We start from the raw sequence: 25,582 nt of genomic DNA on the forward strand, positions 1-25,582 counted from the left end.
CAGAAATTTGGGCACACTCAAAGAAATTGTACTGCCACAGCTCCCGCCTGCATGAAATGCGCCAGAGAACATTACACGTACGAGTGTACAAAACCACCTACAGAACCTGCGACCTGCATCAATTGTAATGGTGAGCACCCAGCCTGTTTTACAGGCTGCGGTGCAAGACCCAGGAGGATCCCTAAAGTTGAAAGACAACCCAAGAATGTCACTAACTCCGCAACCAGATTCCTCAAAATTTTTCAAGAAATGAAAGAGCTACTCAAGGACGAAGAGCTAGTGAAGCTACTTAGATCTCTACTCCCTGAGACCAAGAACTAGAGCCCACAAGTCTACCACTCACATGACTTCCACAGCGCCAGGCTGTGGCGAACTTTTCATATATTTCACTTTGAAATTTATGCCTATGCAATTTAGGACTCTCAAATTTAGACGAATCAGTTAGCGGCGCTTCGCGCCGAATACTGAGATTTTCATCATTTCCAACGTTCCAACGTTCAGCAATTCATTCATGATTAATGGATTGGCATTGTTCAGATAAGCGAATTGTCGTCACCTTAGAAATCTTTATAGCATTTAGTAAATTTTAACAAAGTTGAGAAAAAAGTGAGAGGAAATTTATCATGGTTTATTTTTATCATTTAGAACATAAGCTAAATAATAAAGTAAATGTTATTAAATCAATGTAAGCCACCTTAACTTTAATCTTACTCATGGAATTTCTTTTCCAGTTAAGGTAAAAGATTATTGTTGTGTGGAGCCCATTAAATATGATTCTTGAGAATACCTTTTGAAATCGTGACAGTGTAACAAATTTTCCTGCTGTTATTGTATATGTCCCAGCATACAAGACAGGAATTCGCCATTAACCGAGGAACCGGGATTGTTGGTTACCATTGGAACGAATTCTTTTCCTGCTGTCACACATTTTTCTCTTGCTTGTCCCGCTTTTTATATATAGCGGACTTTTACTATTTTACAAACTCTGGAATTTTTTTTTTTTAAATCTTAGCTCTCTGTTTACTATGAATCATTAAATCAATGGAATGAAACTCATAATGAAATAAAGTACGAATACCTGCTGGTTACGAATGAAAAAAAAATCATTAATTAATTAATGGATTTAAAATAAATTAATTTGAGACGAACTAAGCATGCTTTCTTACATGAAATAAATATTTTTGCTCTTTTTAATCACTTGAATAAATTCTGTATGTTCTATTCTTTAATTAACCTATGACAGAAGTGAAATTTCATTTGGATATATCATTTATAACTAACTCCATTTGTTGTAACCACATCCAAGTTACAACTATACGCACTTCCTCTTAAACTTTTTCTTACTCATACCAGATTTTTATTAGTAATTTGAAATTAAATCTAATCGAAAATAAATCTTTAATTTTTGTCAGCGATGAAAAAAAATGTTATTCGTTGGGGGTCACTCTTAGAATGCTAAACAAGATTTGTGTAAATTCGATAAAAGTTACAATAAAATCCTTTACAGTTGAGTACTCTACTCTTTCAAAAATGTTATTTGAAATTTTCAGAAATTTAAATTTGAAAATATAGATTACGATTTAAGAAAGAAGAGTACTTTATTTAAAGTTGACTAAGCGTACTAATTGTTCTTCATTTTAGCAATCAGTATAAAAAGTATCAAAATAATTTTCTTTTACAGAAGCGTTTATCCATACTTAGGATTTTATAAAAAAAACTGATATAATTTAAAATGCATATTTTTTTTGAATTAAAATGTTTAAATAATTTTGGTTAAAATATTACTATAAGGAAAAAAAAACTATCTATTTTAGGAACAAACTAAAGGAAATAGTTCGCTAATATACAACGCAGGTTTAAAGTAAACGTAATTTAACGCTGATTGCTTTTAATTTCAATGGAAACTAACTGTTCGCGCAGCTTTAAGAAAGAGGTTGATTGGAAAGTAGATTTGAAAATTTAAATAAGGCATATAATGCATAAGGTTCAATTAAAGTTTCGAATAATAAAGCAGGTTTCATCCCTTTTAAGAACTAAATTAAAATGGTGTACACTTTTACACCAGCAATTCAGATTAGGATTAGTCAGATTAAACAGAGTTATTTTTTTCTAACGTTATAAAAGTTTTAGAGTGGCAAGTTCAAATTAAACAAATTCATTATTTTAATTAGTTTCTGCTGAATTGCCATAGAAAAAAGGTTTTTTAAGAAATTAAATGTATTACAAAAAAAATGTTGAATTGCTAAGTAGAAATTATATTTTATACAATTTAACCCTTATTTAACTACTGAAATTTAATCCTCTCAAATATTTTGTATCCAACCCTATTTGAAATTGTAATTCCAAGTAAAAAAAATTGATGAATTCTTAAAAATGATAAATCGTATAAAAAATAAATTCATATTAAAAAAAAACACACAATATTTAATTTGAACCTTCACCAATTAAAAAGAAAAAATAGCAAAGTATTCATGAATATCAAACAATAATATCATTGAAATATCATAAATATTTTTCACTTTTTTTAAAATTTTTTAGTATATTTTCCAATAAATTCTCAAAATTTCAAAATGAAGTCATACGCGGAGAAAAAAATTCTACTAAAAGTACAGTACTTTATGATAGTGAAATTTCTGGTAAATTAAAAATCATAATTCGGTTATTAAAAACCAAAACATACGGTGTTTAAACCATTCTTTTGGTAATTTTCAAATGTCCCTTTTCTTCATTTTTCATCCTATTTCAAATATGCATTTCGAACTAAATATTTATGAAAAAAAATATGAAATGTCATTAATTATATTTTACTATGAAGAACAATGGGTTCAAATTCATACAAATATTTGATCTTGCCTAATTTCCTTGTAGGGACTTTGAACCGGAAATTAGTTTTACTCAAAAAGTTAATATATATATTTTTTAACATGACGCGTATAGTAAATTTTTTCACGAAATGTACAGGTTCAAAAACGTTATATATTACAGGGGATTTCGTAAATATTATAAAAGACTTCTAGGGGAGTTGGGACACGTCATCAGGATTAAAATTGTTTGGAACCCATGCTTGGAAATGTCTAGGGGCGAATAGGACAGCCCAGGAAAAGGCTAGGGACGCTTCCTTATTCCCCTTCATTAGAGGCGCTGTGACCTGTTCAGAAGCAACACGAAACTACTGTTCATAATACGGAATAGTGAAGTATAATGACATATTTGCTTGGGTTTGCTTGGGTTCGTGCAATTCGTGCTTGGGTTCTAATGCAATTTTAATCGAGATGATGTGCGTTAACTCTGCTATGCGAACCCTTCTTATATATAATGTTGTTGTAGTTCATTTACGTCGCACTAGAGCTGCACAATGGGCTATTGGCGACGGTCTGGGAAACATCCCTGAGGATGATCCGAAGACATGCCATCACAATTTTGGTTCTCTGCAGAGGGGATGGCACCTCCGCTTCGGTAGCCCAACGACCTGGACGCGAAGTCGTATAATGTTTTTAAATTTGTGCATTTCAACACAAAATTGACAAAAAATATGTCATTTAAAAATTGTAACTTAAAGAGAGAAACCGAATGCGAATTTGAAATCAGCAATGCGAATGTATATAAGTCATATGTAACAGAAATTGTTAAAAAGTCAACTGTTAAAAAGTCATATGTAACAGAAATTTCCCCCCCCCCAATATTACTCAAAATGTAAGAAAATTAATATTCGAAGCAAAATTTTCTTAGAATTAAATTAGCATTAATAAAAGAAACAGCCAGTTGAAATTTTTTAAGCCCAAAAAGAATCGCTGATTTCTCAATAAATAACGTTAGGTACAAAGCGATGAACAGAAAATTACGTTAAAGGAACCGTTTTCCGATACTTCGAAAGCCTTATCAAAATGACGGACCAATATCAAAGCTGTGATAATGTTCGGAGCCGAAATAAAAACACAATTTCATTTTTTTTTAATGAAGCAAATCCCGACTATATCTATCTGCTCATCTCCTGCAGATTTAAGAAGCAATACTTTTTGTATTTCACTTTTTATCATAGATTGAAAATCTTTCCGACCGAGCACAAGTTTTATCTCCTGCACAAATCAAATCTTTTCCAATTTCTCGCACCACTACAGCCGTTAGAGGAAGGAAAAGATTTCTTGAGAAATGGAGAAACACGCATTTTGAAGATGATAATTATATTTATAGTTTCAGGAAAGAAAGATATTTTCGTTTTTCGCTTCAAAAATAAATTAGCTTCCCATCAGAGCATGTGTGAGGTTTAAAACCATTATTCAATTCAACACTTTTATCCTACTTCTTTTACTGGGAAGAAATTGAAAGGATGAAAGAAGAAGAAGAGGATAAAATATAATGTAAAAAATCTCTTCTTTGTTATCGATCCAAATGAGTTTTTATAAGGATGATAGCTTTGAGGGCCATCGATCCAGCCAAACTTGGCGAGATCTGAAATGTTTATTGACTTAGCCGTTTATTTGATTTGAGTGAGAGATGGCAGAGAAAATGGTAGGAAAAAGAAATAGATAATATAGATCATTTTCTTTACTCAGCCTGACTAAGTATATATACTCCAATCCATACTCGTAAAGATATCGAAATCCGGGGCTCAGATTTCGAAAGCTTTAGCCTGGACATGCTATAAGAAGAGAAAATAGCCTCTAGGACTTAAAGAGAAAAAGAAGTGCAGTTCAAATTGAGCCTTATCACATCGTAGGAAGTGTGGGAATAAATATTAGGGATTGTGAAAGTTTCATTTGTTGTAATGTAATTTTCTTTTATAATAGTTGGATACGTTATTAGGAGAATAATTGTAGATAAGAAAAGAAGTTCACTTGTTAAGAACATAGAATGTAGGTTTGTTGGAAATGGTTGGGAGATTTTTCATTCAGAAATTTGAGCGTCAGAATAATAAGTAAAGAAAATGTATTCTTAAGAATCAAAAGATAGATGCATTTTCAGAACTTTCAAAGTTAAAAATGAATTTTTTTAAATGGAAATGATAAGAACTATTTCAAAAAGGAATGTTGAATATGTAATTAGCATTAGTATTTTTATCTAAAGTTTAGAAGATGAATTTTTAACAATTATTCACTTTGTTAAATTAATATTATAAATTCTGAGATCACACACAGATTAAAGAAAAGTTAAAAATACTGTGAAGAGTTAAGACATTTGTGGCAGACAAAAGCATACTTCTGAGTAATAAAATCATAATATACGATATTCAAACCATTCATTTGGTAATTTTTCCGTTGATATGGTAACGGTTTACCGGAAATTATGATCCTCAAAATTATTTCTCTTATTACCACGCATTTAGTAAAAAATCCAAAACTGAAAAGTAAACTTAACCGAATGAATTTTTTTTGTGACAAGCTTCAAAGTATCATCATAAAATTACCAAATTTTACTGAATTTGAGAAATTTTATCACATATAATATAAAACCATATTTTATTCTTAATTTTGCAAAAATCAATTCCAAAGCACTTCGGTAAAAAAGTACCCACTTTTTGTTGTTCTAATGGACAAAAATACGGAAAATTTCATCTGGTAGTTTTAAACATATTTTTTTCTTAGTGAACATTGATTTACTTGAAATAAAATTAATTCAATACTTCATGTTGTAGATGATCAAGATTTGCCGAAATACATTAAAAATGTGACAGGAAAATAAAGACTTCTGTTCACAAATCATAAAGTATTATGTTTATTTTTTTTTTAAAAAAAATAATGCTTAAAATTACCACATAGACTTGCATACAACGTTATAGCATAGATAATTTGAGATTTCATCAAATTTAGTATTATATACGTGAGCGAAATTTGTTTTGCTATGGTAAATGGCTACCTAAGCAAGTCTAAACAGCAGCTTTATTTAAAATTGCTTCTGATTGATGGCTTCTGAAATTGATTTTCTTACAGTTGTATGTATCAATAAAATATATGTTTTTTTACTATTAAGAAATTGTGATTACACAATTTCTTAATAAAGTTTTTGCACATTCGTTTAAGCATGTACAAAGCTTTTTGGAGTTAACTTTTTAGAGATATTTTAATTCTTAAAGGGACCTCTTTCTTGACCACTTTGAAAGACATGGGCGTGTATATTAATTCTCGCTTTCCTAGACAGAAATCAAGGCTAGTAGAAAAAATGCTACGTGACTTCAGAAAAAAAAATTCACATTATAAAGAATTACGGTATAAAGTACAGGGACTTGGGGAGCATCATCCGTAAAATCAATCTTATCGTAACATCCATTGTTAACGTAAAATATTATACTGTGATTTTTACAATATTATTAATTTTATTAGAGTAATTCAGTGATTTCACGGTAATTATTGCTGCAAAAATTATGGTGTATCAGATTTTTTGTACCGTAACCTGTTCCTGTAAAAATGGATTTACGGTAATAAATTGCTGTCAATTTTTGCCGTAATTTAGTCCAGAATTTTTCCGTAGTTAAGTTTTTGAATTATGTACAAATAATATCTTTCTGTTCAAATTAAATAAAAAATACGTTAAAAGAACTTTTAGAATAACACTTTGACTTCCATCCTCGATTGAAGAAATTATTTTGTTAAATTATTACGTTAAATTATTTTGAATTGTACGACGCATTATTTTTTTCATTTATTATCATTTTTTTAAATTTTTATTTAGCAATAATATATTGCACCAGTTTAAAAACAAAACGCAGACCTACACAAATACTATTGAAGAAAAGTTAAAAATTCAATGTTCATTTTGCGTAAATTAAGGTTATAACGAAGTCGGTTTTGCCTATTTTACTTTTATAAAATTGTGTTTGAAACTAGTATTTTTAAAACAATTTAATGTGATAAAATGATAAAAGTGAAATGCTAGAATGAAAAAAAAAAACTATTTTTAGTTATAAATATTTGAAACCATGACATCACATTCAATCAATTTAATGGTATATACATTTAATAACAACACGATACTTCTTATCTATAACCTCAGGAGTCAGAGGAAACGAAGATGGTAAAAGCGACGCATTAGCAATGGCTGATTTAGAGAAAACATACGAACAAAATAGAGAATCTGTTTACTTTCCTGCACCGTATGCTACAAGTCGAGTACCAGGTTTACACAGAGATGATGTCGGCATGGAAAGAGATGGATGTAGAAGCTTACATCACCATAGCAACAGACAGAATGATCACATGTATGACATTCCTCAGCAAATGAGAGACGATATGGTAAGTATTATTATGCTGTCTCAATTTATCATTTAGATTGAGTGTTTACATTGTACTTTCCTGGAATTCATATAATAACTTTTCGTAATGTAATAATTTGTTTCAAATAAGGTTCATATTAAGTTATACAATATTTACTGTTGTAATAATTAATAATATTGTTATATATTAACAGCGCAGACATAGTTATCATATGCCTGCAGTACAAGATGGAACGATAGAAATAAGAGATTATGGTGAGTAGTATTTGATCTAATTAACTATAATTAGCTCAGTACATTCGCCTTTTCAGAAAAGTACTGTTAATACCATAAAATTAAACAAATAAGTTATGCTAGATATTTAGATGAAAATACGTATTAATTTAGAATATTAAATATAATTAAATTATAAGTTCCTGAGAGACTTAGCTAAGGCTAAGTTATTTAAATTAAATTTGAAACAGAAGAATAGCTTTGATTATTAGAAATAAGTTTAAAATTATTATTAAACAAGTTATTAAACAAGTCAGAGTAGATTTTATTACCAACATAGTTTTCGCTTATTACAGTAAAAAAAAGAAACATTTTGTTTGATTGAATTTTCTATTTGAACTGTTATCTGCTACGATTAAAAAAAAACTTTAAAAACTCTAGCACCAGACTGATATTTGGAATTAATTTTAAATTAATGTAAAATAAAAAAATAATATTAGGTGAAAGAAAACTGAATTTAATCTGGCCAATATTGGATACAAAATAGCCGAGATTTATTTTCAGACTTTCCAATTACAGTTTTTAGAAATTATAAAAGCTCAAATATAAATTAACAATCATATACTTTAAAAACTTAAGTAATCAAACATCAAAAAAGAATATCATTGATCATTCTAACGAAATGTTTTGCTGTATTAGTAAGAATAATTGTTATATTTAAAAGCTAGTTTTCTATTGGTCATTTTCAAAGATTTGTTTCTTAAATCACTTCTTAATTGCAGAAAAATTCAGAAGTTAATGGAATATCTGTAGCTCTGTTCGATAGAGAAATAAAGCTTTAAAGCAACATTTTCTTCCATGCTCTCGCAATTTGCACTAAAAAGATTGTGCTGAAATAGGTCCTTAAATTTCGATGGTTTTCTACGAATGTTTTTAAAAAAATATTGGTACATTTTAGGATTATTGTTTCATACATTAAATTTGTAATCTTTTTTAAAACTGCACGAAATTGGAATAGTAAATAATATAACTTACAAACTGAAACTTTAGTAATTAAATTTTCACACATCAGTTAAAAATTCCCTTTTGATTTTGATTCTTAAGTCACTTTCTGACTTATCGAGGACCTTAGTTTTATTTCGGTTCAAAACTACTTTTATTTTAGCTGAAAATTATTTTTAGTTAACTATACTCTAATGACAATAAAAACATTTAACTATAGATAATTAATGAAATTCCATTGTTATTTTTCCAAAATCTTTAATGCAATTCAGCATTTGAATAATAGGAAATAGTTTTTAAAAGCTGCTAAAAATACACTTTATACAACAATCTAAAGTATTATTAGTAATCCCCAACCATTTTTTTCTCTTTTGATTGATTCAAACTCTCCTATTGGCCATTTTCAGTACCATTTTCAATAACGTTCACTTCATAATTTCAGAAAATCCAGCTGCAAATGGAATCTTTGAAACTCTATTCGATCGACAAATAAAGCTTTGAACCAAAATCCTCTTTGCAGCGATCGCAATAGCACTGAAGGGATTTCGCCCAAATAGGTCCTAAAATTTCAAAGCGTCCTTTACGCTTGAATACACAGTGTCCTGCACAGTATCGAAAACGGCAGATGAAAGATGGATGCTATCTCCTTTACATATCGTATCTGTCCATGTCAGCTTCCATGCTAAAGCTATTATGTAAGAATTTCTCTTGAAAATAGTTGCTGAATTTGTTTGAGGAAGGGAGTGTGCTGGAGTGGTAGGAAGAGTCCTCGGGCAGCGTTTTAATTCAAGGACCGAGCGATTAATTACTGGACTGGTATGCGACATGTTTTGGACATTCCGCTGTTGTGATGGGAAGTAGCCTCTGGAGGCACTTTGCGTTGTTGTGTTTTAATGGGCATTTTGAGTGTGGATGCAATGCTGCGCCTGAAAATAGTGTATCACGTGTTGGATAGAGATGAATTTAAGATTTCATTTGGTTGCTGTTCATTAGTGAAAAATACTTAATGAAATTGTGCATGGTATATTTAATATTAAATACGAAAATAAGATAAATGGTGAATTTCGATTCTTGAATTAAAATGCAATTTCGCTGCATTTTGTAGAGAAATATATTCCTCGAGTATTTCCTGTTTTTGTATTGTTAAACTAAGATGGTTTAATTGTTCTATTTAGTTTAATTTTTTATATTTTGCTAAGGCAGAAACAATAAATAATTCAGAGAAACTAAAAGTTTGGAATGAATTCATATTTTACTTATTTTTAGTAAAAAGGAAGATTATTTATGTGCTGCAATAAATAAAGTTTACACTTTAAGAAATTCCAGATAAAATTAGGGTATGTTGCATTAGCACTCAAGGTGCTAGTACTTTTTACCGTATTTATTTTTTTTGAAGAACCAACAAATCTGATATATCATAATTTTTAGATTAATAATTATCGTAAAATATTTGAAGCATTGAATTAAATAAATATTAAATCAATTAAAAAAATTACGGTAAAATATTTTACATTAAAAGTAGATTTTACGATAAAAATGGATTTTACGGTAAAATATATTTTACTGCAGCTGCCAGTACTTTTTACCGCAATTTGATTTCGTATATTTTACAGTGTTGAAAAAAACGTGAAAAGCACTAATAAATGTTAAAATGTTTTTCTTTTAATACTTGCGTTTTCATGTTTTTAAATATGTTTTGTAACCGTAAAATTTATAAATTTAAAATCGTCATTTTACATTTTTTTTCTGATAGTTAAAACCATAAACTCTTAAAGGAATAATGTAAGCTTATTTTTATTTATTTTCTAATAGTTAAGAAAGAAAGTATTTTCGAATAAATGGAGAAGCCGGAAATAATATAGTCAACTTTTTGTATAATCAGAAATTTTATTTTAGTACTATAATTAGTTCTCCGAAATCGATGCAAATATTTCCAGAAAATAAAAGTTTGAGGAAGCGAATAAAATTTTGAACGTAAAATGCGTCACTATTTTATCCCTTTGAAGTGCATAAATATAAATAAATAAAAATAAAAGACTGAATAAAATCGGTTGAGCTCCAGGAAATTGAAAATAAATATAACATGTAAATGTATAGAATGTAAATCCTATTGAAGATCCCAAGTAGCAGGCTGTGTTTGAGAAATGTATCTGCACTTCAAAAAATCCCCGATTAAATAACACTATAAAATACCATCATATTGGATGCATAATCCGCAAAATAATTTTACTGTGAAATTTATTTTTACCTAAAATTATTATACTGTAACTTTTCACAGTATTTATTTATTTAAATGATTCAGTGATTTTACGATAATTATTATTTTAAAAATTATGATATATCAGAGTTATTGTTTCTCAGCATATATCGGTGAAGAAGGATTTAATTCAGAATTTTTTACTGAGTACTTGTTGGCCTTACAATGCGATCTGATATAAATTTTAAAAAAAATATTGCTACTACACATACGTTTCTATATTGCTAACTAATCCCAGTCATTCGGATTTCTTGCTTTATACTTAAATAAAATGAACAAAATCAACAGAAAAATGGGCTAACAAAAAAACTATAATATACTATAATTGTAATCTAACTATAACTACACTATACTAAACTAACTCTAAATATACTATAGTACTATAGCTATTACATAACTATAAACTATCGACTAAAACGATAAAAAAATATAAACTATAAATATAAACGACAAAATGAACAGAAAAATTGTTTAACAAAAAAAAAACTTTAACATGTTTAATATCGCGTAGTTCTAAAAATTCTACGAATGTTGGAAATGAGTATATTTAGTACAGAAAATTCACAGTAATTTCACAGTAAAGAGGCTTGAAATAAATTTTTTTTAAATAAATTAGTACATTCATTATCAATTTTTTTTATCATATAAATGTACTTCAGTAGCTTGTTTTATTTAATATAAAATGAGTCAGGCTTACTGCATTTACCATACTTTTTATAAGTAAGAATTGAGAAAGGTTATAAAAATTTTTCGCACGTTTACTTTTAAATTAAGCTTTTTTATGAGTGTGCATGATATTTAGTGCATTAGAATTTTTACTCGTGCCATTAATTTAAACAATAGGATCAATATTTTAAAAATTATTTAAATTTAATGTGTTATTGTGACCTATTTAAAGTCAAATAATTGACAACATTTATTGGTTAATCTGATAAGCTCTGTAAAATTTGTTTGCTCTTACAAGTTATATTATTGATTACCATAGTTTAATCTATTTACATGATATTTAGTTAGATTTATTAGTTTGGGGAAAGTTTTCAAGTATCATAAAATTGAGTAGAATTTATCATATTAACAAAACATGTTTTTGTTTGAATGGTGATCAGTTTATGTAAGCATTTTGTTCCTTTGTTTGTATGCTTTCAGTGCTATCAGTTGATATCAGTTAATTTAGCTACTCGATTTCACTTCAGGAGGTTGCATGAATAAACAATATATACAATTAAACTTACAATATGGCATTATTTATAATCAATGAATATTTAAATAGTTAGTGAAGAAATAATACAAAATATAGTGTCGCAATTAATTTGATACATTTATAATACTATTTTTGAGATTAAATGAATTGAGAATTGATAATACAAAGTCAACCATTATTTATTTTGTTCGAATAATAAATAATAAACATTCCATTTCCAATTTCTTAGAAGATCAATTAATCAGTTTGCATCCCAAAGAAATTTTGCTTCTGTTGCCACAAGAGAGAATGCTTTACAAATATTTGAACACCTAATAAGAAAATATATTTACATTCCTTCATGTTAAAGAATTTGTTTATTTTTTTTTGATTTTCCTCTGTGAAATGAAACGAATTATTTTAATGAAATTGAAAGATTTCATTGCAAGTTAAATATTTAATATATAATATTAGTAATAGTTTCATCTAAGATATTCATAATTTAATTAAAATCGACTAATGCTGTTCAAATGAGACCTTTTTCGTAAAAGAAACAACATTGGAGCTTCGTTGTTCGTCCGAAATGAAAGGTAGGAAGACATGATGAGCGGCATTCCCGTTCGTAATTAAATCCTGCGGAAACAGCCTGGAGTGTGCATTTTCTGAAGGGTCTGAATTTAATTAAACCTTGAAAGTCTTCGTCTTTGTTTCATCACAAATTTTGTTACAGGTTAAACAGACTATGCAGTTCTTAAATAAAGAACTGCAAATATCGTTCTTTCACTGCATTTTGTTAGCTTTCTATGTAGTTCTATGAAATAAGCTCAGTTAGATATACTCTGATTGGTTAATTTAAATCGCCAGCTGTAAGGGTTTATCTAAAAGACTCAAATTAAATAAGTTTCTGATTTACTTTCATGAAAGTTAAAGCGAAACTTTAGACGAAGAAGCTGCGTTTCCTTAACTAATAGTGATTTTAGGAGGTTTATTTAATTAATCGGAATATTTCCTTTAATTTCAGCAGATCATTAATTTTTGTCTTCAAAGTAATATGCATTTATATATTATTGTATTCATTTATATATATATATATATATATTTAAAAAAATNATATATATATATAGTCGAAATTATATAAAGTAAAATGAGACATTCTGATTAACATGTGTGCCAGCTAAATTCCTACACCGCAAAAAATTCAAGATTAAATTTCGGTAAAAAGCACCGGCACTCAGGGTGTCTGTATTTTTGGCGTTACGCACGTTACGGAACAAAAAATCTGATAGACAATAATTTTTATAGTAATACTTAACATAAGATTACTGAATTACTCTAATTAAGTAAATTGAAGTGTAATATTTCACAGAAAAATGAATTTTTCTGTGAAATGGATTTTACGGTTGATGCACCCAACGTACTAGTACTATACACCGCAACTTGATCCGAAGATGCAGAGTACTTTGGATACAAAAACTGCTTTTCCTAACTGATAGTGGTTCTGAGAAGTTAATTTGATTAAGCAGAGCATTTACTTTAATTTGCAGCAAATCACGATTTTTTTTTTAAGAATTAATATGCATTGATGCATTAAACGATGCATTTTCATTTATACTGTCAAATGCATCACATTTAGTTGCATAAGCAAATGATATATTTGACAGCTATCATATGTTACAAACGATGATATCATAATTTAATCACTATTTCACCATTTTAACATACATTTATAAGTTAAAACATTGAATATTTATTTACCTAAAGAGTTTTGATTTTAAATTACTTTAGATTATAGAAATTAGTGTTTCATTTTATAATACTTTATTAGGATAATCATTTATAAGAACACAGCTTCTAAAACTTCCATTTTTCTTCTAATTTTTTTATTTGAATATGTTCTGTCCTATTTTTCTACTGAGCTTCAGTAAGTCGAGAAATATAAGCTTATAAGCCATATTCTGCTATAAATGCTCTTATAAAGTATCATCATAATTAGTTCTCCTTCCCTGTATTTCTATCGTTAAATTATTATTAAAATCAGATTTTATTAACGTCCTTTTAGCTCAAAATGTTACTTTAAGTAGAGAAGCTGATTGTTTTTAACCAATGATTGTTTTACGCAAGTTATTAATTTATTTCGAATATTTCTTTTAAATTTAAAATTTAATTACCTATTCTTTTTAATTAACATGAATTTAAATATTCATTTCATTTATTCTGTTAGAATATATTATTTCGGGTTTCATATGCAAATGATATATTCTATGATGCTTTACGTAAACGTGACTTATCATCTATATGATATCACTATTTTAAATTTTAAACACTAGATTTTTTAAAGTGAAGTTAAATTATCAAAACAATTGTTCAATTTTAGATTACATTTTTCTAATAAAAATTTCTCTGAGGGTATTTTCTGATTAACAATTTTTCTATTGTTACTTTTTCCAGTTAAGGATATTTTTCTAAGAAGCTTCATTACAGAAATTGTTTTTAATTTAAACTATTAATCATACTTGATGGCTAAAATGTCCTAGTAAAAAGTTTATGAACCATACTTTGCTTATATATTTTTATGAAATGCGATATTTCAATTCTTCCTTATATTTTTATGCATCAAAATGAGAGAAAGGAGTGCATAAGAATGCACATTTTTTAAAATACTGATTGATTAATTTAGCTAAATCATAAGATATTTATATTTACTTTGAAATAAATGTTTATCATAACATTTCATTTTTAGAGTTTAGTTAACTTTTATGAACGATTTTGCTAACGGTATTAATTTTGCTTATTCGCTTTATTTTCTTATTTTTTTAAATTTAATTTGATATTAGCGTGCATTGTTAGAAATTTCTTGAAAAAATGGTTTAATAACAATTTATTGAATGGTTATTTTACCATATTTAATCAAAACTGTCAAATAACCATAAATGAAACGGTAATCAAACTGTTAAGTTCGAGAAAGATTATTTATTAACTTCTTTCACTTAATACGGTTAAACAACCAGAGTTTTATCTCACCAGCTAGAACCACCTAATGAAGCTACTTAGTTCTTTGAAATTGTGTACATATCATAGCCAAGCGGGCTTATCTGTTAATCTCATGACCGGCAGAACTGGAGTTCGAGTCCTAGTGTTGACACCACAATGTTTCCTCCCTTCCCTTCAACAAATGAAGAATTTCCAGTGTCCAGCACTCTCCAATGACCATTACCTTACGAAAAGCCGAGCTCCTATGTCTAGTAAAATAATTTTTCTTTTTTTTACTTTTTTGAATAATATTAGTAGTTGTAAATGGATAAAAAACCGTCTAGTTTTGCATTCATGGTTTTATAACCATACTTCTTGAAAATGATTTCAAAACCATAAAGGAAAAAAATTTTATTTACCGTAAACTTTACGGTTAATCGGATGGACAGACAGCTGCCAGTTATTTTACCATAATTTTTGAAAGAAAATTTTAACAGTGTGTCAAGTAGTTTAAAAAAGTTAAAAGAAATGCTATTTATACATATATTTTCTTGTTTTAATTTAGAATCCAGTAAGCCACATCCTTTGCAAAGCATAACTGAAGAGGGAATTCATTGTGATTTAGATAGCTTCATTATGCACGAAAAATTAGCTCTCGGCAACGTGTGGACAGCAAATCATAGGTAATTCTAAATAACAAGTTTTTTTCTTCCCAAAGTGGATTTGTTCAAAGTTACAGATAGAAAATGATAATTAATTCAGTTTTTTTCTTGTAACAAAGAGTTTTAAAAGCGAGCATAAATTAACGAAGTATCTGATTCATTATTTTTCCTTTGTGAACCCACAGCAAGCTAAAAGTAATAACATATCTTTAAAAAAAAATGAACATTAATTTCTTATGCATATTTTATTTTCAAGCGGAAATCATTTATTTCTGGAAATAAATCAAAGTAACATACATTTGAAATTAGATGTTATATGAAATGCAAAAAATAAAACTGCTCAGCATCATCAATCAGTTTTATGAAGAAACTAAAATATCTAAGAAATAAAACAATTTGACCATTAATGATGTTGACAAACATAGTTTTGGTATTTATCTTGACAAATAATTGTGCAGAAGAAAAATTCTTGTCATGCCCGTACCATTAATTACACGAACGTGTAATTCGTATCCATTAGTCGGAAAATGATAATCTATAGTTATGTTTTTTATTTATTCATTCATTCATTTTGGCAAAAAAGGGATATGATAACAAAATATAAGAATTTTTGGTTTGTAAAGGAGTATCTGAAAAAAATAAAGGATTTTTTTACAGCTCATATTTTAACGTTTCTCATTTTCAGTTTTCATATTTCATAAGGTAAAGTATTAATCATGAAAAGCACATTAAATATACTTTTAGAAAATAATAAGTTTATCAAATCTGTTAGTCAGGGAAAATTAAAACATTTCCTTTCATTAATTTTAAGTAGCTTACTAAATTTATCACCATTATTATAAAATAAGTACAATAATTTATTTAATAATAATAAGTACAATAATACATTTTAACTATTTGTCATAGAAATAAATAAAGCTAAGCAACGTGAATAAAGTAAAAATGATGAATCAATAAGCATACTATGGCACCGGTTATATATATTAAAACTTGCTCATCATCAAAACCCAAAATGATAAAAGAAGACAAGAAAATAATTTGCAATGAGGAACAATGTGAGTTAAAAATAGTGTAAGAGGATCAATTTAGAACTAAATAATCAAATGAAAGAAGAGTGATAAAAATCAGGTTCTTGAGTGGTAAGGGGAGTTGTGCAAGAAGCAAAAAAAAATAATTATAATAATTAAATAATTAAAAATGTTCAAAATATGGAGTGATTCCCAAAAGTAAAGGTCAGTAGCTGGGATTACTGATCTTTACCTATTTCATGTTTGAGTACGAATCTTGACTTCGGTTAATAGTTTAATATTTCGAAAAATTCTAGCAATTGAGATTATGATTTTTTTTAACGTTTGGAAATGCATTTGGGAAACATCCATTCCCTCACCATGAACTCATCTTTTTATTACAAAAATCAGCAAAGGCTCATGCCAAAACCAAACATAACCAGCTGAAACTCATAATTCCAGCAATTTAGATTATGATTTTTTTAACGTTTGGAAATGCATTTTGGAAACTGCCATTCCCTCACCATAAACTCATCTTTTTATTGCAAAAATCACCAAAGGCGCATGCCGAAACCAAACATAGCCAGATGAAATTCATAAAATCTGCGTAATAACAATTTAAAGCCAGTGTAAATGCAACAAGATTCTTATAAGTATTCTCAAAACGTGTATAAAATCACAAAATACAACTTATAAATTTATAATTAAGAAAGACTTTGCAATTTATATAAGAATTTATACAAACTTTCTCCTAAAAAAATAAATAAGAAATATAATAAAACACAAAAAAATGTTTGCATATATTTTTTTTGTCGTGTCTCTGACATAGCCGAATCAAATGTTTCCATGAGTCTTGATTACTGCTTCTGCGTTTTACTTGATGTTATCGTCATAAAGGTCAATCAATGACGGCAAGACTCCTATTTCTCTCAGATTAGCACTCATTGCTGGACACTCAAAGATGTGGCATGGTGCGTATCTGGGCAGTTTCCACAATTCCTATATACTTTTCTGCCCTCTCTGTCGATCTCCATTCCTCTGTGGTGATTGGTTCTCTGCCTGGCTATAGTTTTTGTTGTGGATTTATCTGCATTTATATTAGAAATCACGTGTTTCGTTGGAATTAGTTTTTCTCTTAGTTTAGATTTAGCAATTGCATTTGCATCTTGGACGGACACGTTACAGTCATTAATGTTGAGATTTCTGGCATCCTTGGCTAATTTATCTGCATTCAATGTTTACATTAAAATACCATTAAAGAAATCATATACTTACATGCAACAAGTTCAACTGGCAAATGTACAAAAGATACAGTTCATTGATAACAATGATTATACAAATTAAGTTATAAATCAAATAAATCAATTAAGATTGTGTTTCTTATTTTCATGACAGGTATTATTTATTGTATAAAATCATTATTAATAAGTACTGACTGTTTTTTAGATGGCGTACAAGTGATTTACTAGGACATGAAGGTAGTTATAGTCCATTACATGTTCACGCTCAAACATTTGTTAATGATGGACAAGAATTGTCCGATGCTGAGTGTGATAGAGACTTGAGGCATATTTCAGAAAATGGTAAGTATTATATGAAGAGTGACAATTAAAATAATACTGCCATTCCATTATCGATTCCCTTCTGCTTAACAGTTGCCGATAAATTCTTGTAATTACGTAATATGGACCAGGGGGAAAAATCTGTCATAAAAGTAATTAAAATTTTGACCATCAAATGAGAAAATTGTGCCTATGACTAACTAAAAGAACTTCACCGTAAATATTTATCAAATTAGAGCATATGTTCATTGTGAATTCTATTTGTGCCGAACGCACGTGAAAAGCACATTGTAGCTAGTTCTAATTTTATTGCAGAATGATATCAAATAAACTAAATTTTTGTTGTTAAAAGTCTCACTGTATGAGCTAAGTATATTGCTGAAAGCACATAGCATATGCTACTTAAAAGTAATAAGTAAATAAAGAATAAATAAATAATAAATAAATAACGAATAAATAAATAATGAATAAATAAAAAATGAATAAATAAATAATGAATAAGTAAATAATGAATAAATAAATGATGAATAAATAAATAATGAATAAATAAATAATGAATAAATAACGTATATAACTATATAAGCCAGTGAGAAATAAAACATGTAGAAGCATGTGCTATTGGAAATAAAAACCTTAGCACACGTAAAAAATTAACACCTGCAGTGTTTCGGTTATAAAACATTGGTTGATAACGAAATTCGTGGCAAAAATTTTATGATTATTTCCAATTGAGGATAAAATAAATTTTGTATCTGACAAATTTGGAAACAGTTTTAATATTTTTACTTGCTAAAATATTAAAAAAAAAAGTGATATAGAACCATATTAAAAATGTTATAGGCAAGTTATATATGCAAAATTTTTATGTTAGATACTTTGCTTTTTTTCTTCTTAATACTCAAGGTTGTTGATTCAGCTTTCTATCCTGAGGTCCAAAATTTTTTAATTATCTCAAAAAATGTATAAATGCATCAGAGGAGGTTTCATAGAACAATAAATTTTTAAATGGCAAATAATATTATATCTCTTTTACTATATTAAGTGGGGAAATCAGCAAGTTGTAACGCATATTACTTATAAAATATGGGGTATAATTAGCTAAATGTGCTAGCGGTAAAAACTACCGTATTAATCTTTTGTCCTAACAATTCTTAGTAGATTTCCACTATTAGTGATTTGGTCGTTCATCACTATTACTAAAATTGTATGTAAATGTAGTAAATTGTCCCTACCGATACTAAGCTCATTGTTTAGATGCAGATTTGCATTAAATATAAGTCAAAAATGTAAAAATGAGTTTTAATGAAATTAATAATTTAATTTATTATTTATTAAATTTAATTACATTTCCATTGTTAGGATAAAAATGGCATTTTAGTTTGAAATTATACTTTATTTGTTTTTCTTTCTTTTAAATCATCTCCAATAATTAAGTTGCACTCTTCTGGTTCAACATTATTTTAAAAGTCAGAATAAAAAATCATGATAGATTCCTTTTGTCATAATTGCACTAAATCGCAATGTGGGCCAAAAAGTAAAATAATAATTTTCGAAGCATTAGAGTAATTGACGGTCGATAATTACCCTGGGTTTCCAAAACAAACGGTTCAGAAAACGCTGCTCCCCTTTTTTAGTTACAACAAAGATACTTTATAATCAACTGATGTCGGGAATTAGCTGTAAAGCCAGTTATTTAGGGTCATTATCATATTTCTATTTTTCGCTGTCTCTTGCATTTTGAATTGCTATGATGAAATCAATTATTTGTTACATTGTTCATTTATTGAAATTTACTTTCGGTTTTTGCTGAAATGAATAAGATCAATGATTATAACACTTTATTTGACAATAGTGCTTACCTGTTCTTTTAAATTACTTATACTTCTATACAAAATTTTATTTCTATGTTGTATTATTGATTTTTAATGAAAAATACAAAATTTACCTAATAATGCAAAATCATAGCTGAGACATGCGTTCTATTTTCCACTGCCATTTTTATTTGTAATTGTAATGGTGAATTATCTGTATACAGAAATTTACATTTATTTTTGATTGAAATATGTCTAATAGACGTTTATAGCACCTTTTGATAAGAATGTTTGCCAATTTTTCTAAATTACTTAACTTTCAATATAAATTGATTTCTTAGTGATTTCATTAACTATGCGTACAAATTTTTCCAAACAATTTAAAATTATGCTTTAGGCATGTATTCTAATTTTCGTTGTATATCTAAATTTGATTGTCCCTTGCATTTTAATTTGCTGAATTGAATAGAATTCTGAATCGAATTGTTTTATTTTTATGATGAAAAGAAGAGTAGGTTTGAATGACTTATTTTTCAATGGTATTTGGATATTTTTAAAATATATTTGTAACATTCTGAAAATTGCACTCTATCTAATATACTTTATAACAGTGTTTAAAATAAATCTAATTTAAAATTTAATTTTTATCTGAATTACATTACATCACTACATTATATTTCTAATGAACTAAAATGGTTACATGCTAAAATTTTAATACTTATAAATGGTTTAGGAAATAGTGATACAAATAAGCTCATAGAGCGGATTATAATTTATTAACAAGAAACAGATAGTAAGTCAGGTATCAAGCCATGTCAAAGAAATTCTAATTATTAAAGCTCTAAAGTATTTTGGTAAGTAATTCTAAAAGTAATTTGGCTAAAAGATTCCGGTTAGTTTCAGAAAATCATTCAATGGGGATGCTGGTGCTCCATTTTAGGCAACTAAATGGAATTCGAATAAGATCGAACTCATGATCTCATAATTTGTCCTTTATGTTGTGGAATAATACAAAGCCCAAGGTTTATTCGAAATTCTCAAACCCGACTCGGGCACTATATTTGTTTCGGTTAGTCCATTTACAAATCGTTTCGCTCTAAAACTTTGTTCAAGGTCTTCTCGTTATTGTTGAATTAGGCTAACCTGTGGAAGACAGTATGCTTAAGACCGTATCAACTTTCATCTATTAAGAGATACCTCAAGATGGAATCAAGTTAACATGTCTTATACTAGGGAGTTGGCATTTAATAATCTTAGTGATAGTTACGCCATATTGCTCCTCCACCAGAATTTTATCTGTGATATAATTCGATGAATCACTAGTGCACATACATTAATGCCGTTTATTTATTTATTTATTTCATTATAATTTTATTTATTTTTTCGCACCTTTATTTAATTTAATTTATTTATATTTTTTGTGGTTATTTTCCGGGAGAGTTGTATTTATTTCGCCTGATTTCTGAGTGCTAGTTTGTGCGCAGATCAACTGATCGATGTGGATCATCCATCAATGTTGGCGAGTTCATGTCATGTCCGGGACACCAATGTTGGGATAGAGTATGCTTACGACCATGTCAACTTTCATCTATCAAAAACTACCTCGAGATGAAATTAAGTTAACATGCCTCATATACTAAAGATTTCGTACTAAATAATCTTAGTGGTAGTTACACACAAACCAACGCTGTAAATCGATGATGAATTTGTTGATGAAGTGTTGAGAATTGAGTTTGCGTGATGAGATGCGATTGCGAAAACAATCGATAGTAATCATAGCACTACGCATCTATTTGTCATTAGAAGCTAATGGTGACCATGAGGGTCACCGTTCATCTATTTAAGCTCTCAATGTTGACGGCCTGACTGCAAAATGGATTGGTGTTGTTACCTGCTGCATGTTTTCGGGCAGCACCATTTACGCATTTAAATTTTTTCAACGAAAAATATTGATATAGAGTTCTAGTCATGTGATTACCTGCTCTCGTAACTCTTACAGTTCTGCGAACAAGTAATTTCAACGGAGCTCGTAATTGTAAGTTTCTAAATGTTTTGAAACGCGAAGTAATTGTAATGATTCTGATGAAATAAATTTTTTAAAATTTTTTTATTGTTTTTAATTTTAATTTTAATTTGTTTAATACGACCCGCATTTTTGGAATATAAATTCTTATAAATACTTTCCCTGAATAAAGTTTTTGAGTACATTCAACCTCTAATTTTAGGTAAATCTTCCTTTCATAATTTCTTTTATTTAAATAATTTATTCCAAACTAAAAAAAGAGGGGCTGGCCACACAATAAAGTTACATCACATAACGTCAAATTACGCACTGAGAACCCGCAATTGTTAGCAAAGAAAAATTAAATATTCTTAATATTATTTCCATCCCAGATAAGTATATATATCAAGAATTTTATCTTCATTATTTATTTCATGTTTCAAGTTTTTTTCATACATGTGTTACATCTCGATTTCAGGTGTGTACTTTTATTTTTACAGGTTTAAAGTCAAGAAATGTTCTTCAAGTGAACACACGAAATATGTGTTTGGCAAAATAATATTATATAAAGAAAAAATATTGAAATGTAAGAAAAAAATATTTTAAACAAATCGAGCTTTTATTTGTAAAAATGTATCATATTTAATATAGTATATAGTATTTCAAAAATTGTTTAAAGCAATTAAATATTTAAGCTTGAAGTTAATTGAAGTGTTTTGATGAAATGTTATTATTTAAGTTATTAAAATTTTATTATAAAAAGAGGCATTGATTATTGACCGTCTTTGAAGTTTTAATGTCCGGTTATCCTTAAACGAATAAAGTGTTCTTAAAATTAAGTTTAGAGGAAGACTAAAAGATTATAAATGGATGAAAAAATTATGAATATCAAAATGTTACAAAAAATGTGATTGAAAATTTTACTAACATTCACACATTCAATAACTAACGAAATGAAGGATGTATGATTGATATCTTTTCAAGTTATACTAAGGAAATTTCTTAAAAAAATGTTTGTATAAAAATAAATAGTAAATAACGCTTTATGATCATATTAAATTAAATTATACGGAAATTAATCTATCAGAAAAAATTGTTACTCATAAGAGATGTTCAATAGTTTGACCGATTAATAAATAATATCTGTATGTGAGGAATAATGCTGAAAATCTATCTTTATGAAAAACATCATTAAAAGTAAAAAATAATTTAGAAAATATACAGTAATGCAGTTCAAACTACTGTTTTTTTAGTAGTTTATCGAACAACTGATTTGTATGTGATATACAAAAGCATTTATTTCACCATTTCAAGAGTTAAAGTTCTTGTGCTTAAATTATACACCCTGCAATCGAAATTTCCAAGATTCTGCTTTAATTATACTTAACTTCAATTCCTTTAAAACTGACGTCTCGTCTGAAGCATACATACTTGTAAATGACACTTTTAAGTGTCGTAATTATTATGAAATTTCTTATTAATTCAAGAGTTTAATTTCTAATTTTTTTTTGTATCTTATTTTATAACATGTTTCAGGTTTTTTTTCATGTGTTCATGATACGTAACTTCAATTACTTATGAACTGTCTTCTCTTATTGAGCATATATGTATCGTATAAATTTTCATACGGCACTCAAAACTATTATTGTTATGAAAATCAATTCAAGAATTGAACTTTTAATCATTTTGCTTTTTTTTTATTTTACAATGTGTATGAGAATTTTTGTTACTATGTCAATGATATTTCACTTTAACTATTTATGAGCTGATGTCTCTTATTGACCATAAACGTATTGTTATGAAATTGCTCACCATTTACAGATTCTAGTCATGTTATTACATATGTTTTAATATGTTTCAAGATTGTTTTTACTGTTTTTACTTCACTTAAATTCCTTGAAACTGTCGTCTCATCTTAAGAGTACATGTAATGTTACGTTAAATGTAAAATATTTGTGAAAAATAAAGAATATGTTATTTCTAAATAATAATTGTTGCAATATTTTTTTTTCAAATACAGGGCTTTTTTAATTAACTTTTTAATTTGATCCGCACATATTTAACTAGTTGTATAATCGCTCTTCGGAGTAAAACCGACACTACAAAATCATGCACTAAAATACGTATACCAACATTATTAATTACGCAAACATAATTCGAAAACTTGCGCTTATTTATTATTATTTATAGTCTTTCTCAGTGAATTTATGTTATTAAATGAGGAAAAACAAGTTTTTCAAAATTCATCCCATCAACCAAGATTAACTATTCGCAGTATCATTTAGTATAAAACAATTGCTCATGGTTAACCCAAATTTACCAAACTTTACAGCAATTAAGTAAATTTTTCCGTTACATATCACTCTTGAGGAGGCGTAAAAAGCTTATGACCACAGTACTCGCACAGCATATTTGTTACCCTTTAAAAAAAACTATTACCACACCGCCAATAATATGTAATACCAAAGTGAAATTAGGTATAAAAATAGTGTGATAATTTCTTACAGTTTTGTGAAACTTTTTCTCCATTAATTTAAAACTTTAATACGTAACTAATTTTTCAATAACAGTTGCAAAAACCATTCATTTTAAATACTTAGTTTTATACTTAAACTCTTCAAAGGTTTAACAACACAAAATAAATATGTAACAGAATATCTTAGAAGTTCTAATTTGGTGATTTAGTTTCCTCATGCCATTCCCGCTGATACTTGAGACTACCTGACGTTACGAATGAAAAACAATTAAATGTTAAAGAACATGAAGAAACTCATACTTCATTGAATGGAGTTTTGACCTATCAAAAATATTTGAAAGAAAAATCATCTAAAGTTTAATTTATAACGACGTTTATTGCTTAACCTATGAGAAAAAATCATTTTTGAACTGTTTTCTAGTAATGAACAATTTGAAATTTTTATATGCAATTAAAATTCCATCTTGAATCCATTGTCCTAAATTCAAGACACTAGAACAAACGGTATCGGAGTTTTAAGAGAGACACAGAAAAACCTCCCCTTTTCATTATTATAGATAATGTGAAATGTAAGAAAGAAATTCTTTCTAAAGTTAAGTAAAATGGCCAACAAGGTAAAATAATTGTGTATATTCAATTCATCGTAAAATGAAGTTTATTCTTAAAAAAAATATATACATTTACAATTACACTGAATTTTGCTTCGATTAAAATCTCAAAATTTTCGTAGTTTTTTTTAGAATAAGAATGCAAAATTACATAACTTCTTCATTTAATTGCTTAGATTGTAATCGAGACCCTATTAAAAAATTTAATATTTCCAATAAAAATAAGATAAGTTTTCCAAAATAAATATGTAAAATTTTTGCTTCGCAAATTTTACATATTTATTTTGACTACATTTTTCTTGCAGTAAAGGATTTTTAAGATGCTGAGATACTTTCGGCAAAGTTTATAAAATGATTTGAAGAAAGTATTTCAAGACTCAAAACTTTTTAAGCACGCAGTTGAATTTTTTAAGGCGCAGGAAAAAGTTCGAACTATCTGAATGTGAAAATAATAGCTCTCTTTCTAAAATTATGAAACGTTATCGTAGAAGCATTTAAGGTGACGTATGCAATTATTATAAAATAATATACAAAAAAATAATCTTTCTTATTTAATGACCTTATTTTTCAAAGCATGGCGCGCAATTGAAAATATAGGTGCGAAAATAACATTGCTGGTAAACAT

General features: G+C 27.9%; 1 protein-coding gene across 1 annotated transcript in view; it reads left to right on the top strand.

The window, feature by feature from the left end:
• The window catches only part of LOC107452989 (cell adhesion molecule Dscam1-like), a 262,770-nt gene extending 238,912 nt beyond the window's left edge, over window positions 1-23,858 (top strand). Inside the window, exons 24-28 of the mRNA XM_016069635.3 lie at window positions 6,988-7,226; window positions 7,402-7,462; window positions 15,395-15,512; window positions 17,945-18,081; window positions 22,374-23,858. Of these exons, the coding sequence (XP_015925121.1) occupies window positions 6,988-7,226; window positions 7,402-7,462; window positions 15,395-15,512; window positions 17,945-18,081; window positions 22,374-22,432 (614 nt within the window). The 3' untranslated portion in view covers window positions 22,433-23,858. The remainder of the gene's footprint in view (window positions 1-6,987; window positions 7,227-7,401; window positions 7,463-15,394; window positions 15,513-17,944; window positions 18,082-22,373) is intronic.
• The last annotated feature ends 1,724 nt before the right edge of the window (window positions 23,859-25,582 follow it).

Source organism: Parasteatoda tepidariorum, chromosome 8, assembly GCF_043381705.1.
Source record: "Parasteatoda tepidariorum isolate YZ-2023 chromosome 8, CAS_Ptep_4.0, whole genome shotgun sequence".
Classification (NCBI taxonomy): domain Eukaryota; kingdom Metazoa; phylum Arthropoda; class Arachnida; order Araneae; family Theridiidae; genus Parasteatoda; species Parasteatoda tepidariorum.